The sequence below is a fragment of the Mustela lutreola genome, chromosome 10 (genome assembly GCF_030435805.1).
Source record: "Mustela lutreola isolate mMusLut2 chromosome 10, mMusLut2.pri, whole genome shotgun sequence".
NCBI classification, from domain to species: domain Eukaryota; kingdom Metazoa; phylum Chordata; class Mammalia; order Carnivora; family Mustelidae; genus Mustela; species Mustela lutreola.
The window spans coordinates 47,671,167-47,698,651 of NC_081299.1; the positions used below are offsets into that span (position 1 = coordinate 47,671,167).

General features: G+C 41.2%; 1 protein-coding gene across 1 annotated transcript in view; it reads left to right on the forward strand.

The window, feature by feature from the left end:
• Positions 1 to 27,485, forward strand: part of LOC131809266 (uncharacterized) — a 226,839-nt gene that overhangs the window by 140,506 nt on the left and 58,848 nt on the right. The window contains exon 5 of the mRNA XM_059136161.1: positions 24,994 to 25,061. Within this exon, the coding sequence (XP_058992144.1) occupies positions 24,994 to 25,061 (68 nt within the window). The remainder of the gene's footprint in view (positions 1 to 24,993; positions 25,062 to 27,485) is intronic.

Genomic DNA, 27,485 nt, shown 5'->3' on the forward strand with positions numbered 1-27,485 from the left:
CTCAAGTGTCCCTCGCAGGAGAAAGCATCCACGGCTCACAGCTGACAGGGCAGGATTCACCCCACTGCGACCCCCAGCTTCTCCAGCATGCGGGGCTCAGGGCACGCGACAAGAGGCAGGCATCCCTTTCAAGGTCTTATACTTCACTCTAAGGATGAGAAAAGGGAACAAGAAGGCCACACATAGCTTATTATTTGGAAAATGTCAAAGGTACAGAAAAGTTGAAGAATAATATAATGAATATATGCCCTTCAAGCAGCCCCACGAGTGTTTCCTGTCACCCTTGTTCTTCCTCTCCCTCTCCTGCTCTCCTCCTCCTCCTTCTCTCTCTCTCTCACCTGCATGTTTACCCATTTCAAATTTTTTTTGCTAAAGCATTTGAATATTGCTTGTAAGCATCATGAGAGTTTGCTCCAAAATACTTCATATGGATCTCTTAAGAACAAGGAAACAGTAATATTCTCCTATATGACCAGAGTCCTCACACATGGGATACTTACACTGATAGAATACTATCATATGATATATCGTCACTATAAATATTATAATATATAATCTAACCTAATATAACCCAATATACTATACTATAATATAATATAACAGTCATATACAGGATCCAATCCAGGATCATACATTTTAATTGTCACATTTTAAAAATTCTTTTTTATTTTCAGGGCACCTAGGTGGCTCAGTGGATTAAAGCCTCTGCCTTCCGCTCAGGTCATGATCTCAGGATCCTGGAATCAAGCCCCGCATCGGGCTCTCTGCTCAGCGGGGAGCCTGCCTCCTTTCCTCTCTCTTGGCCTGCCTCTCTGCCTACTTGTGATCTCTGTCAAATGAGTAAATAAAATCTTTAAAAAAAAAGATAGGCTGTGCCACTTTAATTTTTTTTTTTTTTAAAGACTTTGCTTATTTATTTGACAGCCAGAGATACAAATAGGCAGAGAAGCAGTCAGAGAGAGAGAGGGAAGCAGGCTCCCTGCTGAACAGAGAGCCCAATGTGGGGCTCGATCCCAGGACCCCGAGATCATGACCTAAGACAAAGGCAGAGGCTTAACCCACTGAGCCACCCAGGTGTCCCTTGTTACATTTTTTTAGTGTGTCTTTTCTTCTAGATAATTTGTTTTTGGTTTTTGGTTTTTGGTTTTATAGTCTTTGTCACCAATGAAATATTTAAAGGTTGTAGGCCAGTTGTTGTACAGAATATTCCTCACATTAGATTTTTCTGACTATTTCTACTTAATGAGATCCAGGTTAGTCTGTTTCGTTCTGAATACTCCATAGGTGATGTTGAATGCCCCTCAGGGCTTCATGTCAGGGGCCACAACATGCGCTGCTCTTGGTGATGCTCTCTTTGATCATCTAGCTCGGGTGTTCTCCAGATTCCTCCATTGTGAAACCTGTGTAGTTGATAAGCAACCATTGATGCTTCTGGCTTGAACCCAGTTTTATGGTGACTTTTTCTATTTAGCTTTTCTACTATACTTCTTAACTGATATTCTTCAGTAAAGAAGAGCTTTCCTTGCCACCCACCTCTAGGACATATCTACTTCTTTTACTCTTGGGTTACACTGTCCAAGAAAATTCCATTCAAATTCCAAGTCCAGCTGGCCCGGCTCAGGGAAAGATGATGCAGCTTAATTCACAGTTCCACTAAGGCTACGGGATGGGGATCAGGTCATTCCTAAGAAAACTTGATGTAATCACAAACGTAGCAAAAGTAGAAGCCAGGAAGAAAAAAGCAATGGCTACCAATTAGAGTAAAGAGCTCCTATTGTGGGACACCTGGATGGCTCAGTCAGTTAAGCATCTGACTTTGCCTCAGGTCCGGATCTTGGAGTCCTGAGATTGAGCTCCGCATAGGGTCCCTGCTCAGTGGAGAGTCTGCATTTCCCCTCTCCCTCTGCCCCTCCCCCTGCTCATGCTTATTCGTGCTTTCTCTCTCTCTTTAAATAAATAAATAAATAAATAAATAAATAAATAAATAAAACAGCGTTCATATTGGATTTTCCATCATGCCTCTCCATCACTACATGAGCTATCTTAGTCCCTAGACTAGCAGTGATTTAAAAACAGCAGAAAAAAATCCTACATCAGAACATCGGCAAGCTACCTAGGAAAGGTGAAGTCCGTAGTGGCCCAGACTCCTTCTCTCTGTGCTTCATTGAACATGGCCTTCATTCCCAAGGCTGCCTTTTGGTGCCTCGTACTTCCTCCAGCTCAAGTTTCTACCACTAAATTCCTACCAAGGGCAGGTAAAAAGTGGAAGTCATATTTCTGGCCTTTAAGGATGTTTCCTGGAGGTTGGATTTAACATTTCTCCTGGCATCCCACTAGGGAGAGTTTAGTCATATGACCACACCTAGCTACAATGAAAACCGAGGAAAAATAGTCTGCCTTTCACACAGTCATTGGTTCAGCTAAGAACTGGGGCTTCTATCACCATAGAGGAAGGGGAAAACCAAAGTGAGAAATGAGTAGTCTCTTCCACAGAGCTCAACAGCCAGGTAAAGGTCACACAGGCAGTAAGTTATTGTATCTGTTTGATTTCAAACAGTGCTATGGTATTAGCTAGAGTGATTCTAATTTTGTTTCATTTGAGCCACATTCCCATTCTATGTATTGGTATAGTTTTGTTTACTTTCCTTCTTTGTGGGTTGAGCTGCTACCTCCTGATGTAGTGACTCCAGTGTTATCAGGTCTTTCCTAGAAATGTGCTGTTCATTTCTGGCCAATGTTCCCTGGACGACCCACATGGGTAGCTGAAACCCTGATAACGTATGTGGCAGTGACAAGAGATGTAGATGGCAAGTAGAATGACTGTGGGTGCATGTTGGAAAGTATCCCAGCCTGGGAGCCTGGATACCCGTTTCCAGTCCCGGCTCAGTCACTCATTAATTGTGTGAACCTGGTCAGATCATGACCCACTGTCCCTCTTCCCTCCTCCACGCACTCCTTTTAGCTCTGATACTCCCTTGTTTTAGATAATCCCTGCTTGCACAATGATCCAAACTGGGATGTGGATTCTAGAAGTATTTAAAGACTCCACGTCCCTATGCTATGCAATTTTAGAATCTATTGATTGGTAGGGCCTGGCTTGCTAATTGGGCTTACAGTTTTATAAAATCTCATAGGATTAATGGGAAATGTTCGTGAACCAGAAGCTCTATGAGAGCAGAAATCATGTTTGATGTTCTTACCACTATATCTCCAGCAACTTTTGCTGTCCCTTGTACATGGTGAGCTCCACAATATTGATTGACTTATTGACCGAGATAGATGATGCCCTTACTAGAGATATGTGACAGATTATGTCCCTCAGGCCCCTCCTCAAGAACAACCATAAGCTTCAGTGAAGGAGTAAGGAACTGGGATCAACACAGCACTTACTTTACAATTCACCTCATTTACTTTTCACACTCTTCAAGAAAGATCATATAATCCCACTTTTCTCTGGACGAGAAACAGGAGATTCAGAAGAAGGAAGTAACTGGTTTAAGATTACTCAATTTCTTGAACAAGAAATGTTCAGAAATTAAAAAAAAAAACAAAACAAAAACAAACAAAAAAAAAGAAATGTTCAGAAATTATGTGAAGAAAACTCTAAGACACACTTGAAAGACATACAAGTAGACTTGAACAAATGGAAAAACAGCTCTTCTTCTTGGTTTAGATATCTTATCATCACCAGAGAGTCAGTCCACTCTTGGTTAATCTATTAACCTATGGTAATTCCAATAAAAAAATATCAACAAATTGTTTTGGGGGGCAGCTAAATAAGCAGATACTAAAATTCTTCTTGAACAAGAAGCATGCAAAAATAGCTAGGAAAGGGGTACCTGAGTGGCCCAGTGGGTTAAGCCTCTGACTTTGGCTTGGGTGATGATCTCAGGGTCCCAGGATCGAGCCCCGCATTGGGCTCTCTGCTCAGCAGAGAGCCTGCCTGCTTCCGCTCATCTCTGCCTGCCTCTCTGCCTGCTTATGATCTCTTTCTATGTCAAGAAAACAAATAAAATCTTTTAAAAAAATAGCTAGGAAAACAGTGAAAGGTAAGAGCTAAGAGTCCTACCAAATATAAAACATCTGCCAAGCCACTGTAACTAAAATAGTCTAGTACTATGATATGAATAGACAAACCAATAGAATAGATTAGGAAGTCTAGAAATAGGCCAAATCATCTACGGAGTTCAGAATTAACTTGAATTCTGAGGACAAAAATGGACTTTTTAATAGATGATGTTGGAACAACTAGTAAGACAGATGGAAAAAAAATAAAATTAGATCTATTCCTCACATTATATACAACAGCAAATTCCAAATGTATCAAAGATCTAAATGCAAAATAATGAAACTATACAAGAACAAGGAGAAAATATGGATAAATTCCCTATAGGTTAGGTATACAGGAAGATTTTCTATGACTTAAAATCAAGATGTGATAAAAGAATAAACTGTTAAGTTTGACTACTTGAATTTTTTAAGTATCTTTTTTTCAGCTTTACTGAGGTACATTTGACATAGTAACAATGTGCCACCCAGTTACCCTCTTCCCGTGCCCCACAGCAACCCTCAGTGTGTTTCCTATGATTAAGAGTCTCCTATGGGGGGGTGCCTGGGTGGCTCAGTGGGTTAAAGCCTCTGCCTTTGGCTTGGGTCATGGTCCAAGTGTGCCTTTGGCTTGGGTCATGGTCCAAGTGTCCTGGGATTGAGCCCCACGTTGGGCTCTCTGCTCAGCAGGGATCCTGCTCCACCACCACCACCACCACCACCCCACCCTTTCTGCCTGCTTGTGATCTCTCTCTCTGTGTCAAATAAATAAATAAAATCTTTTTAAAAAAAAATTCTCCTATGGTTTGTCTCCTAAGGTCACGGAGATTGCTGCCTGTGTTCTTCTCTGGGATTTTGATGGATTCCTATCTCACATTTAGGTCTTTCATCAATTTTGAGTCTATTTTTGTGTGTGGCATAAGAAAATGGTCCAGCTTCATTCTTCTGCATATGGCTGTCCAATTTTCCCGACACCATCTGTTGAAGAGATTATCTTTTTTCCATTAGACATTCTTTCCTGCTTTGTCAGAGATTAGTTGACCATAGAGTTGAGGGTCCATTTCTGAGTTCTCTATTCTGTTCCATTGATCTATGTGTCTATTTTTGTGCCAGTACCATGCTGTCTTGATGATTATAACTTTGTAATACAGATTGAAGTCTAGAATTGTGTTGCTTCCAGCTTTAGTTTTTGTTTTCAACATTCCTTTGGCTATTCAGGGTCTTTTCTGATTCTATACAAATTTTAGGATTATTTGTTCCAGCTCTGAAAAAAGCTGTTGTTATCTTGATAGGAATTGCTTTGAATGTGTAGATTGCTCTCAGTAGCACAGACATTTTAACAATATCTGTTCTTCCAGTCCATGAGCATGGAATGCTTTTCCATTTCTTTGTGTCTTCCTCAATTTTTTCCGTGAGTGTTCCATAGTTTTCTGAGCACAGATCCCTTACCTCTTTGGTTAGGTTTCTTCCTAGATATCTAATAGTTTTGGCACAGTTGTAGATGGGATCGCCTCCTTAATCTCCTTTGTTCTGTCTTATTGTTACCCTATAGAAATGCAACTGACTTCTGTGCATTGATTTTATATCCTGCCACTTTGCTGAATTCTTGTATGAGTTCAAGCATTTTTGGGGTAGAGTTTTTTTGGTGTTCCACACAGGCTATCATGCCATCTGCAAAGAGTGAGAGTTTCACTTCTTTGCTGATTTGGATACCTTTTATTTATTTTTGTTTTCTGATTGCTGAGGCTAGGACTTCTAATACTATGCTGAACAACAATGGTGATGTGATAGTGGACATCCCTGCTGCATTCCTGGACATAAGGGAAAAGCTGTCAGGTTTTTCCCATCAAGAATGATATTCACTGTGGGCTTTTTTATATGACTTTTCTGATATTGAGATATACTCCATCCATCCCTATGCTGTGAAGAGTTTTTATCAAGAAAGGATGCTGTAAACTTCTTTCAAGATATGTCTCCAAAGGCAAAGAAAACAAAAGTGAAAATGAACTTTTGGGACTTCATCAAACTCAAAAGCTTCTGCATAGCAAAGGAAACAGTTAACTAAACAAAGAGGCAACCCACAGAATGTGAGAAGATATTCACAAATGACAGTACAGACAAAAGGTTGATATCCAGGATCTACAAAGAACTTCTTAAACTCAACACACACAGAAAAGATAATCATGTCAAAAAATGGGCAGAAGACATGAGCAGACATTTCTCCAATGAAAACATACAAATGGCTATCAGACACATGAAAAAAATGTTTGTCATCACTAGCCATCAGGGAAATTCAAATTAAAACCACATTGAGATACCACCTTACACCAGTTAGAATGGCCAAAATTAGCAAGACAGGAAACAACATGTGTTGGAGAGGATGTGGAGAAAGGGGAATCCTCTTACACTGTTGGTGGGAATGCAAGTTAGTGCAACCACTTTGGAAAACAGTGTGGAGATTCCTTAAGAAATTAAAAATAGAGCTTCTCTATGACCCTGCAATTGCACTACTGGGTATTTACCCCAAAGATACTGATGTAGTGAAAAGAAGGGCCATCTGTACCCCAATGTTTATAGCAGCAATGGCCACGGTTGCCAAACTGTGGAAAGAACCAAGATGCCCTTCAACGGATGAATGGATAAGGAAGATGTGGTCCATATACACAATGGAGTATTATGCCTCCATCAGAAAGGATGAATACCCAACTTTTGTTATCAACATGGACGGGACTTGAAGAGATTATGCTGAGTGAAATAAGTCAAGCAGAGAGAGTCAATTATCGTATGGTTTCACTTACTTGTGGAACATAGGGAATAACATGGAGGACATAGGGAGATGGAGAGGAGAAGGGAGTTGAAGGAAATTGGAAGGGGAGATGAACCATGAGAGACTATGGATTCTGAAAAACAACCTGAGGGTTTTGAAGGAGCTGGGGGTGGGAGGTTTGGGGAGCAGGTTGGTGGGTATTACAGAGGGCATGTATTGCATGGAGCACTGGGTGGGGTGCATAAACAATGAATTCTGTTACACTGAAAAGAAATAAATAAAATTAATTAATTAATTAATTAAAAAAAAGAAAGGATGCTGTGTTTTGTCAAATGCTTTGTCTGCATCTATTGAGAGGATCATACATTTTATTAATGTAGTATATCATATGGATTGATTTGTGGATATTGAACCACCCTTGCAGCCCAGGAATAAATTCCAGTTGGTCATGGTGAATAATCCTTATAATGTACCACTGGACCTTATTGGCTAGTATCTTGATGAGAAGTTTTGCATCCTTGTTCATCAGGGATATTGGTCTGTAATTTTCCTTTTCAGTGGAGTCTTTGTCCGGTTTTTAGATCAAGATAATGCTGCCTAGTAAGAGTTTAGAAGTTTTCCTTCCATTTTTATTTTTTGAAATAGCTTCAGAAGAGTAGGTATTAATTCTTCTTTAACTGTTTGGTAGAATTCCCCTGGGAAGTCATCCGGCCCTGGACTCTTGTTTGTTGGGAGATTTTTGATTATTGGTTCAATTTCCTTGCTTGTTTTGGGTATGTTCAGGTTGCCAATTTCTTCATGTTTCAGTTATGGTAGTTTATATATCTCTAGGAATGCATCCAATTTCTTCTAGATTGCCTAATTTGTTGGCATATAGTTGTTCATAATATGTTCTTATAATTGTATTTCTTTGGTGTTGGTTGTGATCACTCTTCTTTGATTCATGATTTTATTTATTTGGGTCCTTTCTCTTTGCTTTCTGATAAGTCTGGCTAGGGGTTTACAAATCTTAGTAATTATGTCAAGGAACCAGCTCCTAGTTTTGTTGATCTGTTCTACTCTTGTTTTGGTTTCTATTTCATTGACTTCTGCTCTAATCTTTATTAATTCTCTTTTTCTGCTGGGTTTAGGCTTTATTTGCTATTCTTTCTCCAGCTCCCTTAGGTGTAAGGTTAGGTTGTGTATTGGAGACATTTCTTGTTTCTTGAGGAACCTTATGACCATCTTTACTGCATTCCAAAGGTTTTGAACAGTATTGTTTTCATTTTCCTTTGTTTCAATAATTTTTTTTTAAATCATTCTTTAATTTCCTGGTTGACCCATTCATTCATAGTAGGATGATCTTTAGCCTCCATGCATTTAAGTTCTTTCCCCCAAATTTCCTCCTGGGGTTGAATTCAAATTTCAAAGCATTGTGGTCTGAAAATATGCAGGGAATTTTCCCAATCTATTGGTACCAGTTGAGAACTGTTTGTGACCCAGTATATGGAAATGGATCATGCCTTAGTTGAGCCCTGAGGTATTGACAACGGTTAACAGCCTGGTCACAGATTTGTGAGAGACCCTGAGCTAAAGGCACCAGCCAAACCACAGCTCAAACTCTGACTCACCAATAACTGTGAGATAATATTTTTTTATTGTTTTAAGTCTCTAAATTTTGGGATAAATTGTTATTGACAATAGATAACATACATAATAATATAAATGCACATTTATAATACTACACAAAACACTACACAAAGACATCATTTCTCACACATCAGATGGACAAAAATTCAAAAGCTCAGGAAATAATCACAAGCATACATTGCAGGTAAAGTGCAGAATGATATACTCCTTAGAGAAATTTGTGATCTCTAACAAAATAATGATATTTTTCTGTAATCCAGCAATCCCAATTCCAGAATTTTACCCTAAAGACAGGCCTCCAATAATACAAAATACATATGCATGAGGTTATTTACTGATGAATTATTTGTAGTTGCAAAGACTACCTAAATGCCCCAACACAGAAGACTGGGCACACCCATGATAGAGTACTATTGTTTTTTTTTTTTTTTTAAGATTTTATTTATTTATTTGACAGAGAAAGATCACAAGTAGGCAGAGAGGCAGGCAGAGAGAGAGAGAGGGAAGCAGACTCCACACCCAGCAGAGAGCCCGACGCGGGACTCGATTCCAGGACACCGAGATCATGACCCAAGCCGAAGACAGCGGCTTAACCCACTGAGCCACCCAGGTGCCCCCTAGAATACTATTGTTTCAATAACCAACCAACTCAAAACCTAGCAACTTAAAAATACAATTTATTATTTCTGATTCTGCGAGTAAGACTGGGCTCAGTTGGGTGGTTTTTCCTGTCCCTGTGCTATAGTGTGAGTCCACTCAACTGACCATATTCGGCTGGGAGCTCAGCTAGTGCTGAAACAGCAAGATAGTCTCCTGTTCTCCAGACCCACTCGCCACCTTAATGAATTACCATCCCTTGGCTGTCCATCCTAAGCTTCTTTACTTCTAAGTGTGAGAAAACAGAAGCCCATAGTTCTTTGAAAGTCTGTATTTAGAGGTTCTAGGACATCAATTATGCCACATGGTATTGCTCAAAACAATTCACAAAGCCATCCCAAATTCAAGCGGAAAGGAAATAGACTCTAGCTTTTGCAGGAGGAGCAGCAAATAATTTGTGGCCATGATAATCTACCACAAATACTCACTTGTAAAAAAAAGTTAGGCACATCTCCATGAATGCCCATGCAGTGACTTCTAGGAAAAAAAGGGAAGTGCAAAAATGAATAGATAGGGTGATGACCCTTGGTGCAAAAAAGGAGAAATAAGAAAACATACATGTATCTGCCTGCTTATTTTTGAAAAAAAAAATAATAAAGAATGATAAACCAGAAAGCAATAAAACTAGTTATGCATAAGAGGTTGAGGAAATAATGCAGGAAGGATGAGGGAGGAAGATCACTTCTCTGAGTACAACTTTTTGTGTAGTTTTGACTTTAGAAACATGTTCATATTCTATACAGTGAAAAAATTAATAAACAGGAAAATATAAAATATAAATATAAAATTTATAAATATAAATATATATAATATAAATATAATATATTTGTATTATTAATATAATTATAACATATTTATATTATTAATATAACTATATTAATATATTATATGATATTTAAATATTATATATGACATATTATAATATTATAATTGTATTAATTTATATTAACATAATTATATTATTAAAATATAAACATATGATAAATATAAATAATATATAAAATATAAATATAAAATTTATTTCTCTTTGTATAAAATACAAAAATTTTGTATAAAATGCAAAGAGAAATAAATACACCCAGTAATTACATACTGGAAGGGAAGAAAAAGCCATTATTGGTATAATTGAAGAAATTGGAATACAGACTGTATATATAAATATTCTACTAATGTTCAAGTTTCTGAAATCATACCTGAGATTATATTAGAAAATGTCCTTGTTCTTAGTTAATCCACCCTAAAGTTACTAAGAGATGTGATATATGTGATATGATATATAATCTACTCCACAATGGCTCTAAAACATAACTTATACATTATTATATAACATTACAGAGTATCCCAAATATCTGAGTGCAGTTTTAAACTTGAATAACTCTAGAAAGTATAAATGCTACAAACTCACAAACAACTCTATTTTAAAGTTGACTTATATTTCTTTTATATGTATTTAATTTTGTTACTTTTGAATAACTTTTTACTTTAATTTTTTGTTTCAGAACATTTTTGCTTCAGAATGTAATTTTTTTTGTTTTTGATTAACATTTGTTATTCAATCAGAGGCACTGAAACAAAAAATTAGAAGGGAGAGGATGAAATAGCAAATGTAGAAGAATATTAAAAATTGGTAAATACAGGCAAAGGATATACAGGAGTTTCCTGTGCTTTTTTGCCACTTTTCTGTAAGTTTAAAATTACTTCAAATAAAAATATTTTGAAGGGGGTGCCTGGGTGGCTTAGTGGGTTAAAGCCTCTGCCTTTGGCTCAGGTCATGATCCCAGGGTCCTGGGATCGAGCCCCACATGGGGCTCTCTGCCCGGCAGGAGCCTGCTTCCTCTTCTCTCTCTCCTTGCCTCTCTGCCTACTTGTGATTTCTGTCTGTCAAAAAAATAAATAAAATCTTTAAAAAAAAATTTTTTTTGAAGATTATATAGTTAGTGAGTGAATAAAGAATCCTTGTTTCATTCCTAGGACTGTCTAATATCAAAACTCAAGTTCATTCTTCTGCATGGCACCACCTACCATTTTGAGTGAATGGATGGATTCACACTGACCACTCTTAATCACTGGGACCAAGCAGGACCACAGTGCCTCTGGCCAGGACTGGGCAGTCAGCCTGTGGCCTTGAGCAGAGAAAGGGAAAAGGCTCCCAGTGCCCTTGGCTTTCAGAGACTTACTCTCTAATCCACTGAGCTAACCAGCTCCAGACCTTTCTCTGTAGAGAACCATGTAATAGGCATGTAAAAGCGATGAAGGGGATTGCTTTGGAAACTTGTGTAAACAACTCTTTGGGCACAATAAAGATTGCCAACACCTGCTTTTTGTTTTCTGGTACTTGTTAGAGCTACCCTGTGAGGCACCTCTGAGCTTTCTGGATCTTATTCATTTATCTGAGTTCATTCTTGGTTCAGGGTCAACATTCTGGGGGCAAAAAGTTGGCAAGGATCAGAGGAGGGTCAGTGACTCTGGGCTTTCAGTAAATGGTCTAGTTAGAAAATAATAATCTTGAGTCCAAATCTGATTGTTCACCATGCTTTTCCTACTTCCCTCTCCTCACAGCCATTTATTAATCCATCCATCCATCCATCCATTCACTTACCTACCCACTTACCCATTCACTTACCCAATCATAATAATTAGACCCAAACCATGATTGGCACTGTTGTGCTAGATGCTGGGAATATAGTGATGAATAATTCTGGTCCATGCCCTCAGGAAGGGGTGGACAGTTTAGTGCAGCATGATCAATGCTGCAATAGTCCTAGATACAAGGAGCACTTAGCTTGACCTATGAACTCAGTCCAGGGATGTGTTTGGAGCTTGGTCTGAAAAATAGTAGGAATGGTGGTTTAGACAGAGGAATAGCGTGAACAAAGGCAGGGTAACCTCAGCTAAATTCTTGTTACTTCAGAATTTGGTCCATGGATCAGCAGAGTCTGCATCACCTGGACCTTATTAGAGATACAGACTTGGGGCACCTGGGTGTCACAGTCAGTTAAGCATCTGACTCTTGATTTTAGCTCAGGTCATGATCTCAGGTTCATGAGATAGAGCCCCAAGTTGGCTCTGAACTCAGTGTGGAGTCTGCTTGGGATTCTTTCTCCCTCTACTCCTCCCCCTCTCATGTATTCAATCAATCAATTGATGGATCCATCCATCAATAATAAAGATCTTAAGATCTTAAGAAAAGAAATGCAGACTCTTGGGCCCCAACAAACCCTACTGGATCAGATTCCACATATGAACAAGATCCTCAGGGAATTCCTATGCACATTAATATCTGTGAAGCAGTAGTCTCAACACCATTTGGGGAGGAAATTATCAGTGATTGCCAGGTGTCCCCTTCCTAGTTTCAATCTCCCTTCTCTCAGCCATGGCTGTCTCCCACCGCTGATTTGAAGGTTCAGCTCTAGGCCCTCCTTGACCTCCCTAGTTTGCTTCAGATAGTAAAATCCCCAGCCATTTTATGCTTTCTGGGAAATGAGAAGCTCTTTCCCCTAGAAGAGTTGCTATGTCTAGCTTTCTTCTAGCTATAACACTGTCTGTACTTTTTAATGCAACAATTCCCCTCTGAGGACATTAGTCCAGGGAAAAAAAAGCCCAAAGAAAATAGTCATTTATACTCAGATGTTAGATGTTTACAACTGTGTCTTCTTCAATCCTAAACAGTTACAGGAGAAACAACCCACGTGCCCAGCAACAGCGCAGACGTAGGGCGGGGAGCTGGTTGTTCCCTAAGCACGCTTGGGGATAGCCAGGCTGCCTCTGGGGATGCATCACGGTGCTATGGAAAGTGTTCTGGCTGAGAAGTCAGGAAACCTGGGTCTACTTCCAGTTTTGCCCCTCTTGACTGAAATCTCTTGGGTAAGCCCCATTCAGCCTGAAGGCTTCAGGCTCTTCTTTGATCTCTAATCTTTGACATTCAATCTGTGCTCCTTGGTGCCCCAAACCCTCCCAGCATAAGCCCTCCCAACTAGGCAAGGCTCAGAATGCAAAGACCCTGGGAGGGGCAGAGTGGAGACAGAGATTCCAGCAAAGCCAACAATAACCACAGAGAGAGAGAAAAAAAGAACTTGTACTGAACTCATAGTCTCTGCAGACTCTGAGACACTAGTAAACATTAATGTTTACTCAGGCTTGCAGTTTGCCAGACCCTGTGTTAAGTGCTTTATATGAATTAACTCACTTAATCCTCAGATCAACACTATACAATAGGAATGGTTAATCTCCCATTTACCAGATAAGGTTTAGAAACGTGCCCACAATCACTCTGCTAGAGATGACAGGACCAGGGGTTGAACTCTAGTGATCTAACCCCAGAATTCACACACTTTCACCCTTAACCCAGGGGTGATTTCTGGCCCTGCAGCATCAGCATCACCTGGCAACTTGTTAGGAAGAAAATAAGTACCATCCAGACCCACTGAATCAGCAACCTGGGGGCAGGACTCAGCCATCTCAGTTTTCACAAGATTCCCCCGACCCAGGTGATTCAGATGCATGATGAAGCTCTTGAATCATTGCTTTGGTCCCATGCTGCCTTTAGTATTTATAACAGTCCTTAGCCGTAGGTACAATGGACCCCATTCTGCTGCTGGAACAACTGAGGCTCAGGAGGATCACATGCTCCTGTTCAAACAGCTAGAAAATAGCAGAGCCAGGATTTGAACCGAAGTCCACTGATGCCTGAACCCCAGCCCTTTCCAGGACACTGTGGTGACATTCAGCACCTCTGCAAAAGTCAGTGTTTCTAGAAACAGAGGCGTGGGCGGAAAGGGAGAGTAAGGCTCTGGCCCTGGTGTGGGTGGGGTGCGGGAGCAAGGTGGGGAAAGAGGATGCTCGTGTGAAAATTAGCCAACCCTTCTCTCTTTGGCCGTTGTGCCCCTAAGACCGTGGTGGCCACTTGGTTCTGCCTGGTTAGCCAACCCTGTGTGTGCGAGGTCGCTAATTTTCCTGGGCCCCAACAGCACAGGAGCTATTTTTAGTTCAGCCCTGATGGGACACGTTTGCTAGGTGTTGCCAAATCACAAGAACAATCACACCCTGGTAACAGGCGGACTCTGCCTGGCTCACAGACCAAGCCCGGCTGCCTGGGCATGTACCCAGCCTCCGCCCAGATGATGGTCCCACCTGGACTAGCCCTAGGTGGGGAGAGAGACTCCAGGGGTACACAAGCCATGGTAATGCTTTCTCTGGTCACAGGATGTTGCCGCTGAACAGGCTGTCAAAATTCAGAGGCATGGAGGGGCCCTTTGACTTATCCTCAGTCACCCAGCTAGCTAGTGTCAAGGTAGAAATCAGGACCCAGGCTTCCGGACTCCTTTTCTCTCTACAAGGCAGACAGACTTCGAGTACTTCACCATGTTTGTGTACTTGTGTTCTAACTGTTTCTGCTAACAACACCAACAAATTAGCCCAAGGAGTGCCCATGCCTGCTATAACAGATGGAGCTTCCCAGGAGGCAGTTTCCAAACAGAGAGAGCAAACCATAGACCCCAGGAGGCGATTTTCTATGGACAGCAGCAGCGACACAGTGAAATGTGTAAAGAGAGCAAAAAAAAATTGTCACAATCCTGCGTGGTACTTTCATGCTAATTTACCCCCAAAGTGATCAAGGTTTCTTCTCCTCTGTTATCTAATACCTCAAGAGGGAAGAGGAGCCAGAGATGTTTTATTATTATTAATTATGAAGATGCTAGTAATGACTATAGACTGCTGTATTTGGTGTTGAGCTCTGTGCTTTGCATTCATTAGCTCATTTAGTCCTCACAGTAATAACCTCATGAGCTGGCTAACATCAGCCTCCTTTTACACATGGAGAAATAAAGGCTCAGAAAAGGTAAGTCATTTGCTCAAGATCAAGTAAGCTGGTAGAAGAGTCAGCCCTGATGACTCCAAAGCATGTCAGCTTAGCCATATGGCACACCCCCTCTAGAAAGGGGGGGACTGGTTGGGAAAGCAGAGGACAAACAGATGGACAGACAGACGTGAGAGCTGCCTTCACATAGCAAATGAGTTCTTTTTTAGAGTGAGGAATAAGCAAGACCTGTTCCCTAGCCTAACCAGGGCTGTTGGGTAGAAGATGCTGGGAGGCAGGTATTATTCAGGGTAAGAAGTCCGCATTGTGACTTATGTAGGAAGCTGCTTCAGATGGGACCCCCAACTCTGGACACGGGCAAGCCGAAGCTGCAGATGATTTCTCTAGACAGACTGAACTGGAATGGACTGATGGATGGCACCTACTGTCCCTTCCAGTTCCGAGATTTTATGGTATGTGCGTGGAAGCATCTGTGGACTATATACCCGTCTTGGTATTTCTCCACAGCCTTAAAGCACCTCACTCTGCCAGGTGAGACAATGTTTGCTGGGGGATGGCTTCACCTGAGATGCCATTGACTCCTTATGCAGGGTGCCCCAGGACCAGCCCACAGGGTGTATCTCTCTCTCTGCCACACAACTGGTCTCAAGTCTAGCAAATAGGAGCCCAGAATGGAGTTCTCCTTTTCCGGTCTCTCTGACCCTGCAGTGTAGTAATGGGATGAGGTCTGCTAATTCAAAGTATGCAGAACTGGAGCATGCAAATTCCAGAGAGTGTCCTCTTCTGCTATTCTCCTGCCTGAGAGACAGAGCTAATGGGGAAAGCTTGAGCGCCATCTGGACTTGAGGTGGGAGCCATGGGCTGGGCATGGCAGTGCAGGAGGAGAGCACGAGAGTGGGAACTCTGCATGAGGACTGTACTGCCTATCTACAGGGGAGAGAAAGAACCTTCACTGTTATTTTGGAGTTTTTGTTACTCTGGAAGAATCCAGTCCTGATTCTTACAGAGTTGAAAAAAAAAGTCAAAATTCAAAAACATCCCAGCGAGGAAATGGCTGTGAAAATAAATCTGAAAGGACTATTGAGAGGTAGGTAATTATAGAAGAAGGAATAAAGGAGAAAAGAGGGAAGAAGAGAGAAGGAGAAGGTGAAAAGGCAAGAGGAAGGTGGAGGAGAACAGCAAATAAGTGATGATGTTACGGACAAGAATGTGTCTCATTGGCAGCCAGGCTGAGGTCCTTCTGATGTCCAAGGTAGAGGGAACTCTGTGTCCCCATGGCCTCTGTTCTGGTTCACATGCTCATCACATCTCACAGGAAGGGAAGGGTTGGGCCAACTTTCTCCCTGGCATCTGTCTAAAGTCCCTCCTTCCCTGTCCTCCATCCATCCTACACACTGTTGTCCAAGACATCAATATCACTCCCTTGCTCAAAATATTCCAAGGCTTCCTTTTTTAATTAGATAAAGGCTCCTTAGCTTGACATTTACCTACACTACTATTCCTGCCTTTATACCCAGGTCACACCTCACCCTCTCACACAGCTTCCATTTCAGAAGAGTTGGTCCCTGTTCCCCAAGTGTACTATACCTTTGCCCATTCTCTCTCTCTCTCAAATGAATTTTAAAAAAAAGAAGAAGAAGAAGAAGATCTCAAGAGAGTAAGCTGTCTCCCAGTACTCTGTGCTGGTCAGCTCAGGGAGCTCAGTTCTCAGAGTCCCATTCTATGAGAGAGATTTGAAGAAATGAAGGGTTTCAGAAGAGTGAGCCATCCTGTGGGAAAAAATAAAAAAGAAATCACCCCTCTGGAAAAATTCACTGAGCTAAGTATCAAGTCTGAGGAAAGGAGGTTCGAGAGCATGGGTTCTGGTATCCCACACTGGGCTGTCATGAAGACACAATTGAGTGACATGGGCAGGATGCAAGAGGTAACAGGGAGTGGTGAGAATATACTCGGGCAGCTGAGTGTAGTCACTATTTCATTTAGGGATATGGGCCCAGACCCTCCAGCTTTTTCAGAGAAAATACAAATCTAGGTTTTCTTGTTAAGTCTAATTTTTAGTTTTGGTAACTTTTTCAAAAATTTTCACAGCTCTGCACCAACCAACACTAGGCAGCCAAACACAACATATCTGTAGAAAATGACAAGTCCCTGGTATGCCTGGGTGCCTCAGTTCATTAAGCATCTGATTCTTGATTTTGGCTCAGGTTGTGATTTCAGGGTTATGAGATCAAGCCCCACATCAGGCTCTACACTGAGCATGGCACCTGCTTAAGATTCTCTCTCTCCTTCTCCCACTGTTCCTCCTTGCTTGTGCTCTCTCTCTCTCTTTTTAAGATTTTATTTATTCATTTAAGGGAGAGAGAGACAGAGCACAAGCAGCAAGAGAGGCAGAGGGAGAATCAGACTCCCCAGTGAGGTGGGAGCCCAATGCTGGGCTTGATCCCAGGACTTGGAGATCATGACCTGAGCTGAAGGTAGATGCTTAACTATCTGAGACACCCAGGAACCCTCTCTCTCTCTCTCTCTTTTTGAGAGAGGGTTCCTGGGTGTCTCAGATAGTTAAAAGAGAGAGAGAGAGAGAGAGAGGTCTCTAACCTGACAGTTTGCAATCTTTGGATGAGATGATTTCCTCTAGGGTTTCCCTAGGGTGGCTTTGAGATTATATTCTATATTCTATATTCTATATTCTATATTCTATACTTATAGAATCATCCATAAAGCTGAGGTGGTTTGACTCAAATGGTCGACATCCTGTGCCTCAGAAAACGTACTGTTTAGTGCCCACCATTACTGCTCCCACCCACCAAAATATAAAGTTTGAGAGCACATGGGGGCTGGAATCGGACAGATCTAGATTCAAATCCCAGTTCTGCCATGTCATAGTTCTGTGACCTTAGCGAGTAACTTAACTTCTGACCTCAGATTCTTCAGCAGCTGAATTGAGTTTGCAAAGGTCTTGTTTGTTAATGAGGTTAGTTTCCCTAAACAACCCTTTAAGGGAGGCAACATTACCATTACCTCCCTTTCATAGATGAGAAGCCTGAGGCAGAAAAAAAAAAAAAATGTAGGTTTCACAGCTAGCAAATAGGAAGCTGAGATGTAAACTCAACACTCTCTCGTTATGTTCTTGGTTTTCAGCCTTTTCACTGTACTGGCTGGAATCTGAGGAATGGGGATGGTAGTAGGACTGACCCCCAGGATTTTCATGAGACTAATCCAGGATTTTCATGATCAGCCCAACGCCTGCATATACTAACAGTGCAATAAAAGGTGCTTAGGATTGTGGTTATTACCCATTCCGTGTTCATCCTCACAGACTCTGCCTCCTATTCTCTTTGTCCCTGTCTTTCTTTTTCTCTCCTCTTTATTCTGATTATTATGTTAGGATTATTTTGACACCCAGCTCCAAACACACACCTTTTTTTTTTTAAAGATTTTATTTATTTACTTGACAGAGACAGAGAGAGATCACAGCAGTTAGGAGCAGCAGAGAGAGAGGGCGAAGCAGCCCCCTGAGGATCAGGGAGCCTGACACCAGGCCCGATCCCAGGACTCCCGGACCATGACCTAAGCTGAAGGCAGAGGCCCAACGAACTGAGCCACCCAGGCACCCCTAAACCCCTTTTAATGTATTTCCAAACCATAGCTTATCCTTACTCATCTTTTGTTCCCTGCAACCCTCCCGAGTCTCTCCCCAACCTATATTGTTTAATCCTCAGGAATATTTATCAGGGAAATCTATCATTAGGTAATGTTTTAATAACAAGTTCCCCATCAGACAGTGGATATTACATAGTCCCTATAACCAGCCATGCTCTATGGTAAATATTACCCTAAAAAGGAAATTCATGACTCAGGAGTAACTGAACAGCCAATCGGGAAGCCAGGGAGTTCGCACTTATGAAAATTATTATTGTCTGATTGACTTTTAACCCACCCACTGCCTGAGGGTCCTTTGAGTCATGCTGTATATATGTAGCATGCAACTGGCAGGGGCTGATTGGCTGGGAATGAAGTCAGGGTTGCTTAATATGCTATATTTATAATATCTACTTACAAGGGAAAAATCGCCTCTGTTTGATGCAATTGCCTATACTCAGGAATTTGCTGGCACTATGCATGCACACACACACACACACACACACACACTGACAGTGAGTTCTGCGCCTCACCTGCCCCAGCAGGCCAAGCTCCCCAATTCCTTTTGTTCATCTCAGGAGGGAGCTATAGGGAACATGCTCAGGCTTGGCAATCCCTCACGCCTAGTCTGAAGCCCGGCACTTGCTATGAGACTTCAGACAGGGCACAAACTCTGAGCCTCAGTTTCCTACCTCTCGGAGAGATCCTGAGGATTAAATCAAATAAAGTGTCCGGCGCATAGTCAAGAGCTCAAAATAGGGTGCTGCTGTGGAGGGCATGAGAAAACATGAAACTTGGGGAAATTCAAATCCGGGACAATAGTGGGTATGTTTTTGAGGTTGCATCTGGGGAGGTTCCAAGGCTCCATGCACATTTTAAAATCATTGGTTGTCTGTTTGCTTTCATACGTATAGGTCTGGAAATAACGTCTCCTCTACACAATGAGGCTGGCATTCAGGTTACTGTCCTTGAGCACTTACTGCACACTGGGGGCTAGAGCCAATAGACGCAGGGCCATGTAAAGATGATGGTCCTATTATCCTTGCCACCACAGAGCTCACATGTCACCAGGATTCTCAAAGTTACGTGCCATCTCCAGGCCACCTGTCTCAGAGTCACCGGGATTCCCAGACCTCCACCCCAGACTTCCTGAACAGCACTCTCTGAAGGAGGCAACTTGGGTCCGGCATTTTCACAGGTGCTTCTGATGAAGGTTGCTTATACCTTGCACCAGTTAGCGTCCAAGATTTACTGCGCATTGACTATTCGTTCCTTCATTCCACAAGTATTCGTAGGGGGTAATTCTGTGGCAGGCACACACTAAGATACCATGTGCGTTGTTTCATTGAATTCTCACAGCGGATCTATGCAACAGGTGTGGATCACTTCATCTTTCTAGTCAGACAGCTAAAGTACACACGGAGCATGACTGGATATGTTAAGTAGCATAGCAAAGTTTATCCAATGTGCTCTGGAAATCCCAAAAAGGGAGAAGCCACGTCTAATGAAGAGATGTAGTTCTAGGAAGGCTCTACAAAGGGCCAGATCGAATGTCGTTCAGTGCAGTTTCGTATCCCTTTGGGGATGGGGATGTCACGAAGTCACAAAGGAGCCAACTGCTCATAGGCCCCCTAGCACCAAGGTGTGGGGACATACATGAACTGCTCCACAGAGAGGCTCACAGGTCAATAAGCACTTTTGCGTTACTCCAAAACAGTGGCTGAGCTTGACAGAGACACCTACATGCACCAAGAGGGAGGTAGGGAATTTTTCCACTTGATTATGAGGGCATGGGAGGTGTTTTTAAAACGAATTGTTATTCTTCAACTATTTTGAGCCTGTGACATCCATTTTTCTCTAAATAAAATGAAGTCAGTGTGGTATTTATTGTTGCAGAGCTATGAACAGGATGCCTGTCAAATAGGCCTGAAAAGGAAGAAGAATATTCGATGTTGGCAAGGTTATAGTGAAATGGACATTCTCAGAAACTGCCACACGCGGAGGGGCTGTAACTTCCTACACCCTTTCTGAGAGCTATTGGCAATATGTGTGAAGAGCTTGAAAGAGTATTCATACCCTTGAGCTTCATAATTCCTACTCTGGGAAACTCTCCTAATGAAATTACAGACACTTGGATACAGATTTGTAAATCAGGATGTTGTCCCTCATGGTGTGATTTTTTTTTTTTAAGAGCATTGAATCAAAAACAGTTTAGGGCTACCTGGGTGGTTCAGTCGGTTAAGCCTCCAACTCTTGCTTTTGGCTCAGGTCATGCTCTCAGGGTCCTAGGATTGAGCCCTGCCCTGGGCTCCATGCTCAGGAGGGAGTTTGCTTGGGATTCTCTCTCTTCCTCCCTCTCTGCACCGCCGCTCCCCCACCCCCCGAAACACTGTCTCTCTCTCTCTCTCTCTCTCTCTCAAATAAATAAATCTTTTTTTAAAAAAGTTTAAACATTCCACAATAGAGATCAGTTAGGTAAATTGTCACAAATTCACATAATAGATGTGAAATAAAATGGGAGATCCATCAGGTAGGAATCCCCATCTCTTTTTTGTTCACTGTGGTAACCTCAGGGCCTATCATGGTGCCCAGCACGTAGTAGACACTCAGCAAATATTTGTTGAATGAGTGTAACTTCATAGTTAGGCATGAGTGCTCTGAAGTTGTACCTCCCAACCCTCACCCTAAAGCTGTGAGAACTTTGCCTCACTACCCTCGTTTGCAAAATGAGGGTGAACATAGAACATTTTTCATAAGATTATATGGAGGATTGAAGGCCGTAACAGACACATAAGGTGACATTAACAGAGAAGCACTAAATAAATGTTAGCTTGCTGTTATGATCCGTGGAGTTGTAAGGGAACATCCTTATGGTTAGTAAAAACTAGCACCTTAAATATATTCAGTGAGATCGAAAACTTGCAATAGGAAAGGACAGATATAGCATTTATATTTTAAAAATGAGAAGTTTGCAAATGCAGTGATCTCTGGACCATGAGAAACACCATAATTTTCATGAGCAAAAGACCAACATGCCCCTGAGAGACCTGTGGCTGCAGACAAGTTTAATGCATCTGTACATCATCAGTCCCTACATTCAGAACCCTGGAAGGACTCAAAGCAATTCGGCAGGGTCTGGGAGTGGGAGAATCATGCTTTAATCAATGGTCAGAATGACAGAGGGACTTTGAGAACTTTATTTACATCAAACCACATGTTTAGTGTTGATTCTTGAGCATCATGTGCTTGCTGATAGGAAGCCCCCCAAACGAAATTCAGTTCTTAGCATTCTTCTAGAATTTGTAGAGAACATCTGTGAACTTCAGGGAAAGTTCTGTCATTTGCTATTTCAAGGTTTTCCCTTAAGCACTTCTTTGGCTCTAGACAAACCCATGCTCAGACCATTTTTCAAATCCTGATCTAACAACTTCAATCAGATCCTGCTAGTCTAAAGATCCTAAAAGCCGGGGCATCTGGGTGGCTCGGTGGGTTGAGGCCTCTGCCTTCAGCTCAGGTCATGATCTCAGGGTCCTGGGATCAAGCCCCACATCAGGCTCTCTGCTCAGCAGGGAGCCTGATTTCTCCTCTCTCTCTCTCTCTGCCTGCTTCTCTGCCTACTTTTGATCTCCATCTGTCAAATAAATAAATAAAAATCTTTGAAAAGAAAAGGAAAAAAAAAGATCCTAAAAAGCTAACTTGTATTTTCAGAGCTTGCCATAAAACATCCTGGGGGCTCAAGCAGCCCACAAAAATCTGGGGGTAAGAACAGTGATAACTAGGGTGACATTGTGCTTTCAGAAATGACAGACTTCATGCTATGGACTTTTGAGATGTTTCCCAGGCTACCAGCATTAAATATAATTTGGAGCTCAAAGGAAGGCCTAGAACACAACATTTTTTTGATTCCACCCCTACTGCATTACTGGTAGGCTGGTGGTCCAAAGGAGGGCTATGGAGAGGGAGAATAGGAAGAAACCAATCCTGTACATAAAATTTAAACATCAACTACTGAAATCAAGGGTAAGAGTCCCGTGACTGAAAGGGCAATTTATAGAGTATATCAGGAGGGTTTATTAATCACAAAATAATGAATTTTTTTTCTATTTTAAACTGCCTAAAAAAAAAAAATCAAGGCAGGGCAATTTGTTGAGGTGGGATCGTAGTTGAAATGCAAATTCTTGGGCTCCAGGCCAAGGCATTCTTGTTCAGTGGTGCTGGTGTGAACACAGTTTTTTGCATTTTTTATAATCATCCCAGGTGAAAATACTAATCCAGAAACACTCTTTTTTTTTTCTTCTTCTTCTTCTTTTTTTTTTTTTTTTTTTAAAGAAATTCTCTTTTGCTTGAGAAATTACTTTAATTGGCTTTTGGGGCTCTGCACATACAGATTCCAGGGCTCAACTCGATGAGCAAGGTCAAAAAAAGGATGAGATTTACATGTTTCTATTTCATAACTTAATGGGACTTGAGGGTTTTCCCATTGTCAGTCCTTGTCAGAGTCTTGGTGTTTGAATTATAGAGAGATAGGAACGTGGCCGGCCGCATGGAAGCAGACTATAGCCAAGAGTGACGAGACAGTGAGTCACTGCCTTCAAGGAGTGGATGATGTATACCACCGACATGCTGTTTGACATTTAGCTTTAATTGTTTGCACTCTTGGAACGTGACTTCCCTACTTCATCACTTAAAACACTCTATACAAGTTCTTTGCTGATGGTGCACTGAGAGATGAAGGAGAGAGAAACATGGTGGGATTTTCCTGTGGTACATACCAGAGAGAACTGGAAAAGCCCATGAGGAGCAAAAATGAGAGAGCAAGAAGGGAGTGGGAATTTCAGTGGAGGAGGAATTCACAGAACAAAGAAGCAGGGGTTCATAGTTTTGCCCTAAGCATACATGACCTAATATTCAGCAAAATCTCTGAAGTATTTTCTTATGTTGCTCTTCTCTGAAGCTCTGCTCCACAATTTGGAGTAACCTCAACCTCCCAGATCTCTGATTTCTGTCTCCTCAATGTAGTGAGATTGTTGTACTCTGCTTAGGATTCACTTCCTGCAATAAGATTCAGAATGTGATTCTATGCAAAGGCCAAGTGTTTATCTCATTACTTCCCTTTTCTTGAGAACCACAATAACATACCATCTGTTGTCCAATGGCAAACAGTTTTATATATTTTTTCCCAGTTTCCTTATTGTTTATGATGGGAGAATATGTCTGAACCCTGTCACTCCATCATGGCTTGAAATGGAAGTTCAGCTATTGTGATTTATTTGTACATGAGAGAAAAGAATAAACCTCAAGACTAGAAGCAGGAATATTCATACCACAACAAAACAAAACAGCATGTATTAAGAGTAATATCTAAAATGTGAAAGGGATCCTAGTCTGCATTGATTGAAGTGTGGTATCTAAGACAAGGAAGGTGGTAGTGCCCTTAATCCCACTCTGCATACTATTAATCCTGTTCATTCTTTTATTTTATAAACATCTTGTCTTCTCTGTGCTAGACACTGAGGTACCATGTTAAATAAGATATAACTCTTGCCTTTAAGAATCTCAGAGATCAGAGAGAGAGAGGTAACTAACATGGAAATAACAATATACTATGATAAGTGATACAGTAGAGATAAGCTTATGAGAACACAGAGAAGTACCTATTTCAACCTGAGTGAAGGTGGGGGTGTCAAGATGGACTGTCTGTAGGAGATAATAGCTTATGAGTAGAGTCCTGATGGATGAGTAAGAATGCATCAGAGGAAGGAAGTGGGAGGGTTTGGGAGTAAAGCATACACATGCAAAAGCCTATTTAATTTCTTTGGGAAATTATAAGTATTTCAGAGTGGCTGAAGTGTCAAGTGGGAAGAAGAGGAGTGGGGTAAGATGAGGCTAAAAAGAGATATGGAGCTGAGTAATACAAGGCCTTGTTAAACATTTTAATTTTATTCTAGGAGAACTAGGGAACTACTGAATTGTTTATCCAGGTGACTAACATAATCTGTTTGTATTTTAGAAAGATGTCATGGGGCAGTTTGGGAAATGGGGTTGAATGGGTGAAATAATGATCCACTAGGAAGATAATAAACTAATGCAAGCCAAAGATAATTTATGCCTGAACTTTTATTGGAAATGGGAACTGAGATGAGTACATGAACAAGAGATATTTAGAAGGCATTATCAACTAAGTCTGAAGACCAGTTAGATATGGGGATAAAGAAGAAGGAGCCATAGATAGCACCTGGGGGTTGACTTGGTGACTCAAGTTTTCTCTTAAGGGGTAGCAGAATTTTTTGGTTTCTGTCTAGGTTTCCAGGTTGACTATTATCTTGCCATATATGTGATTCCAGCCTTCTGGTTGCCTGGACCTATGTACTTCCTCTAGGTGTTTGAAATTACTTTCTGTCTGCTAAGCTTGCCTTCTGTCTCTTGTCTCTTTCAGCAGTCAGAATCTGCATGAAGCCAATACTCCTGTCTGCTCTCCTGATTGTGCCTGGATTACCAAGTCAGGTATATTCTTGGATCTGTCTCTCTCCTATGTGTTCCTTGGACCTTGTGCCTCCAACTTGACAGTTCTGCCACATTTCTTTCTATAACTCATGGGAAACTGTGATACACAGCCAACAAAATAATACATAGAGATCAGTACTGGAAAAGACTTAGGACATCCTACGGCCCAACACACCAATATTGCAGTTGAAAAACTGAAAACATAGTTTCATAATTTCATCTATACATTCACTAAACATGTGTTGATTTTACTACCCTTCCTTGAAAGTTATTAATAGTTATAACTCTCCCATATATATATAGATATATAGATATCTGTAGTTTTTACAGCTTTATTTAACTTTGTATAAGATAAAAAGGATGGCGATCACCTTGCTTTATGGATATTAGGAGTAGGGGATAGAAGGTTCAACTCCTAAAAATTGTATATAAGAACTGATCAAGAACTCATAAAAATTGTATATAAGAACTGATCAAGAAAGACTGATGGGACCATGGTAAAGATTGCCAGTTGTCCCATAGTATGGGTTCTCCTCTCCTCTTTTGGTAATACAGTCAATTTTCAGGTAACTGGCCTATAATAAAAACCTTGTAGTTATGTAGGTATGTCAAAGTCCCAAAAGAAAATAGATGACACACTCAATGGGGTAAGCCAAGGAGGATTTATTTACAAAGGGGCTATTTACTAAGATAGGCTGTGGAGCAATTTTAAGTTGTTGTGCAGTAATCCAGAGTTCATAGCATCTAGGCTATTGCCTCCCTTAGGACATAATGGAATGAAGGAAGGAAATAGCTACCAAAACCTAGAAAAAGAGAGGGTCAAGTAGATTCAATCATTTTGTAAGGGGCAGTCACCCTCATCTGAAGGACAGGGCCAGCCCAATGCAAACTGGAAGGAAGGGGCCAAGAGAAATAAATACTCTGACCTCACTCTTCTCTTTTTCTAATGTCCTGCCAGAGCCTCTGTTGTTTGAGCTAGAACCATAAAAGCCAGAGTTTATACTCTCCCATTGATATGGTCTACACAGGCCAGCCTCTTCAGGCAGAGAGAAAATGAAGAGGAGTAGGCAGTGGGTCTAGACAGGCAAATGGAAGAGAGCTGGCATATGAGAGTGATGTAACTACATTTTGGTCAATGGAATCAGAGCAGAGATAGTGTGTTGAGCTTTGGGGAATACTTTAAAAGGGAGAGACATGTCTTCCTCCTTCCTATAGGCTGGATTGGTAACATAATGATTAGAATTTGAGCAGCCATCTTGATCCTTGAGACAGAAGGAGCATCCTGAGATTAATAATAGAGGGAATCTGGATTCCTGTAGATCAAGCAGCTAGTTCTGGTTGCCCACATTCACTTGAGAGAGAAATAATCTTGTGTCCTTTTAAAGCCACTATTATGGGTTTTCTGTCATTTGCAGCTGATGCAAATCTTAACCAATTCAGAGACCAAACAGGAAATTCTTTTGGCATTCAGACTATATTGGTTATTTTTTTTATTTTTAAACCCGTAAGCATCTGAAATGCACTTTGTCTAGCTAAAGCAAAGGGGAAATTTATTGGAAGGATGCTGGGGGTGTCTCAGAGAATCAAAGGAAATGCTGAACTACCAAGATAGGAGAACCCAAGGCAGTTCTGGTATCTCAGAATTTTGTACGGCCTTTCACCCTGGAGGACTGCCACACATGTGACTCACCCCCAACAACTCCAATCTCTTCAGCAATCCATTCCAAATTTCATATTTCTTTTGGAGAGAATCTGATTGGGCCACCTTGCATCAGGCTCCCAGGTCTCTGTTGAAAGCGGGCAGGAAGAGTTACAATACACTCAGGCCTCAATTATCTCCAAGCTTCTTAGATTGGAGAAGATTCTTAGAACTATGGGTGCCTTATGCGTCAAACCCAGGAGGTGTCATTGAAAGTGACAGAGGGACTGTTAACAAAATTTATACCAATCTTTAAAGCATTTATGAGTATAGTACATCTCCATAATAAAGTTACAAGCTCGTAAGGGTGGGTTTCATACTTACTCTGAAAACAATACAGACAATAAGAATGCCTGGTCCACAATAGATACTAAATCAAGTCTCATTTCCTTTCATTCCTCACCTCAACACCTGATGTTATGAGCTTCATTACAGAGCCAGGGATAGGCAACAACTCAAAACCACAATTTTGTGTAAATTCAAAAATTTTTGTAACTAAGTTCACGGAAATTCTCAATATTTACCATGTGCCAGGAACTATGTTGCATGTAAGTGACAGAAAAATACGAGTAAATGCTCTTAAGTGTTCATAGTCTGGCAAGGAAGAGAAGCAAGTGGACAAATCATGGTAATAATGAGCAGCAAGTTACGTGCGATGGCAGAAGTAGCATCAGATGCCTTAAGAGAGAACAGAGGGCAACTGAGAGAGCTGGCAGAGGTGATGT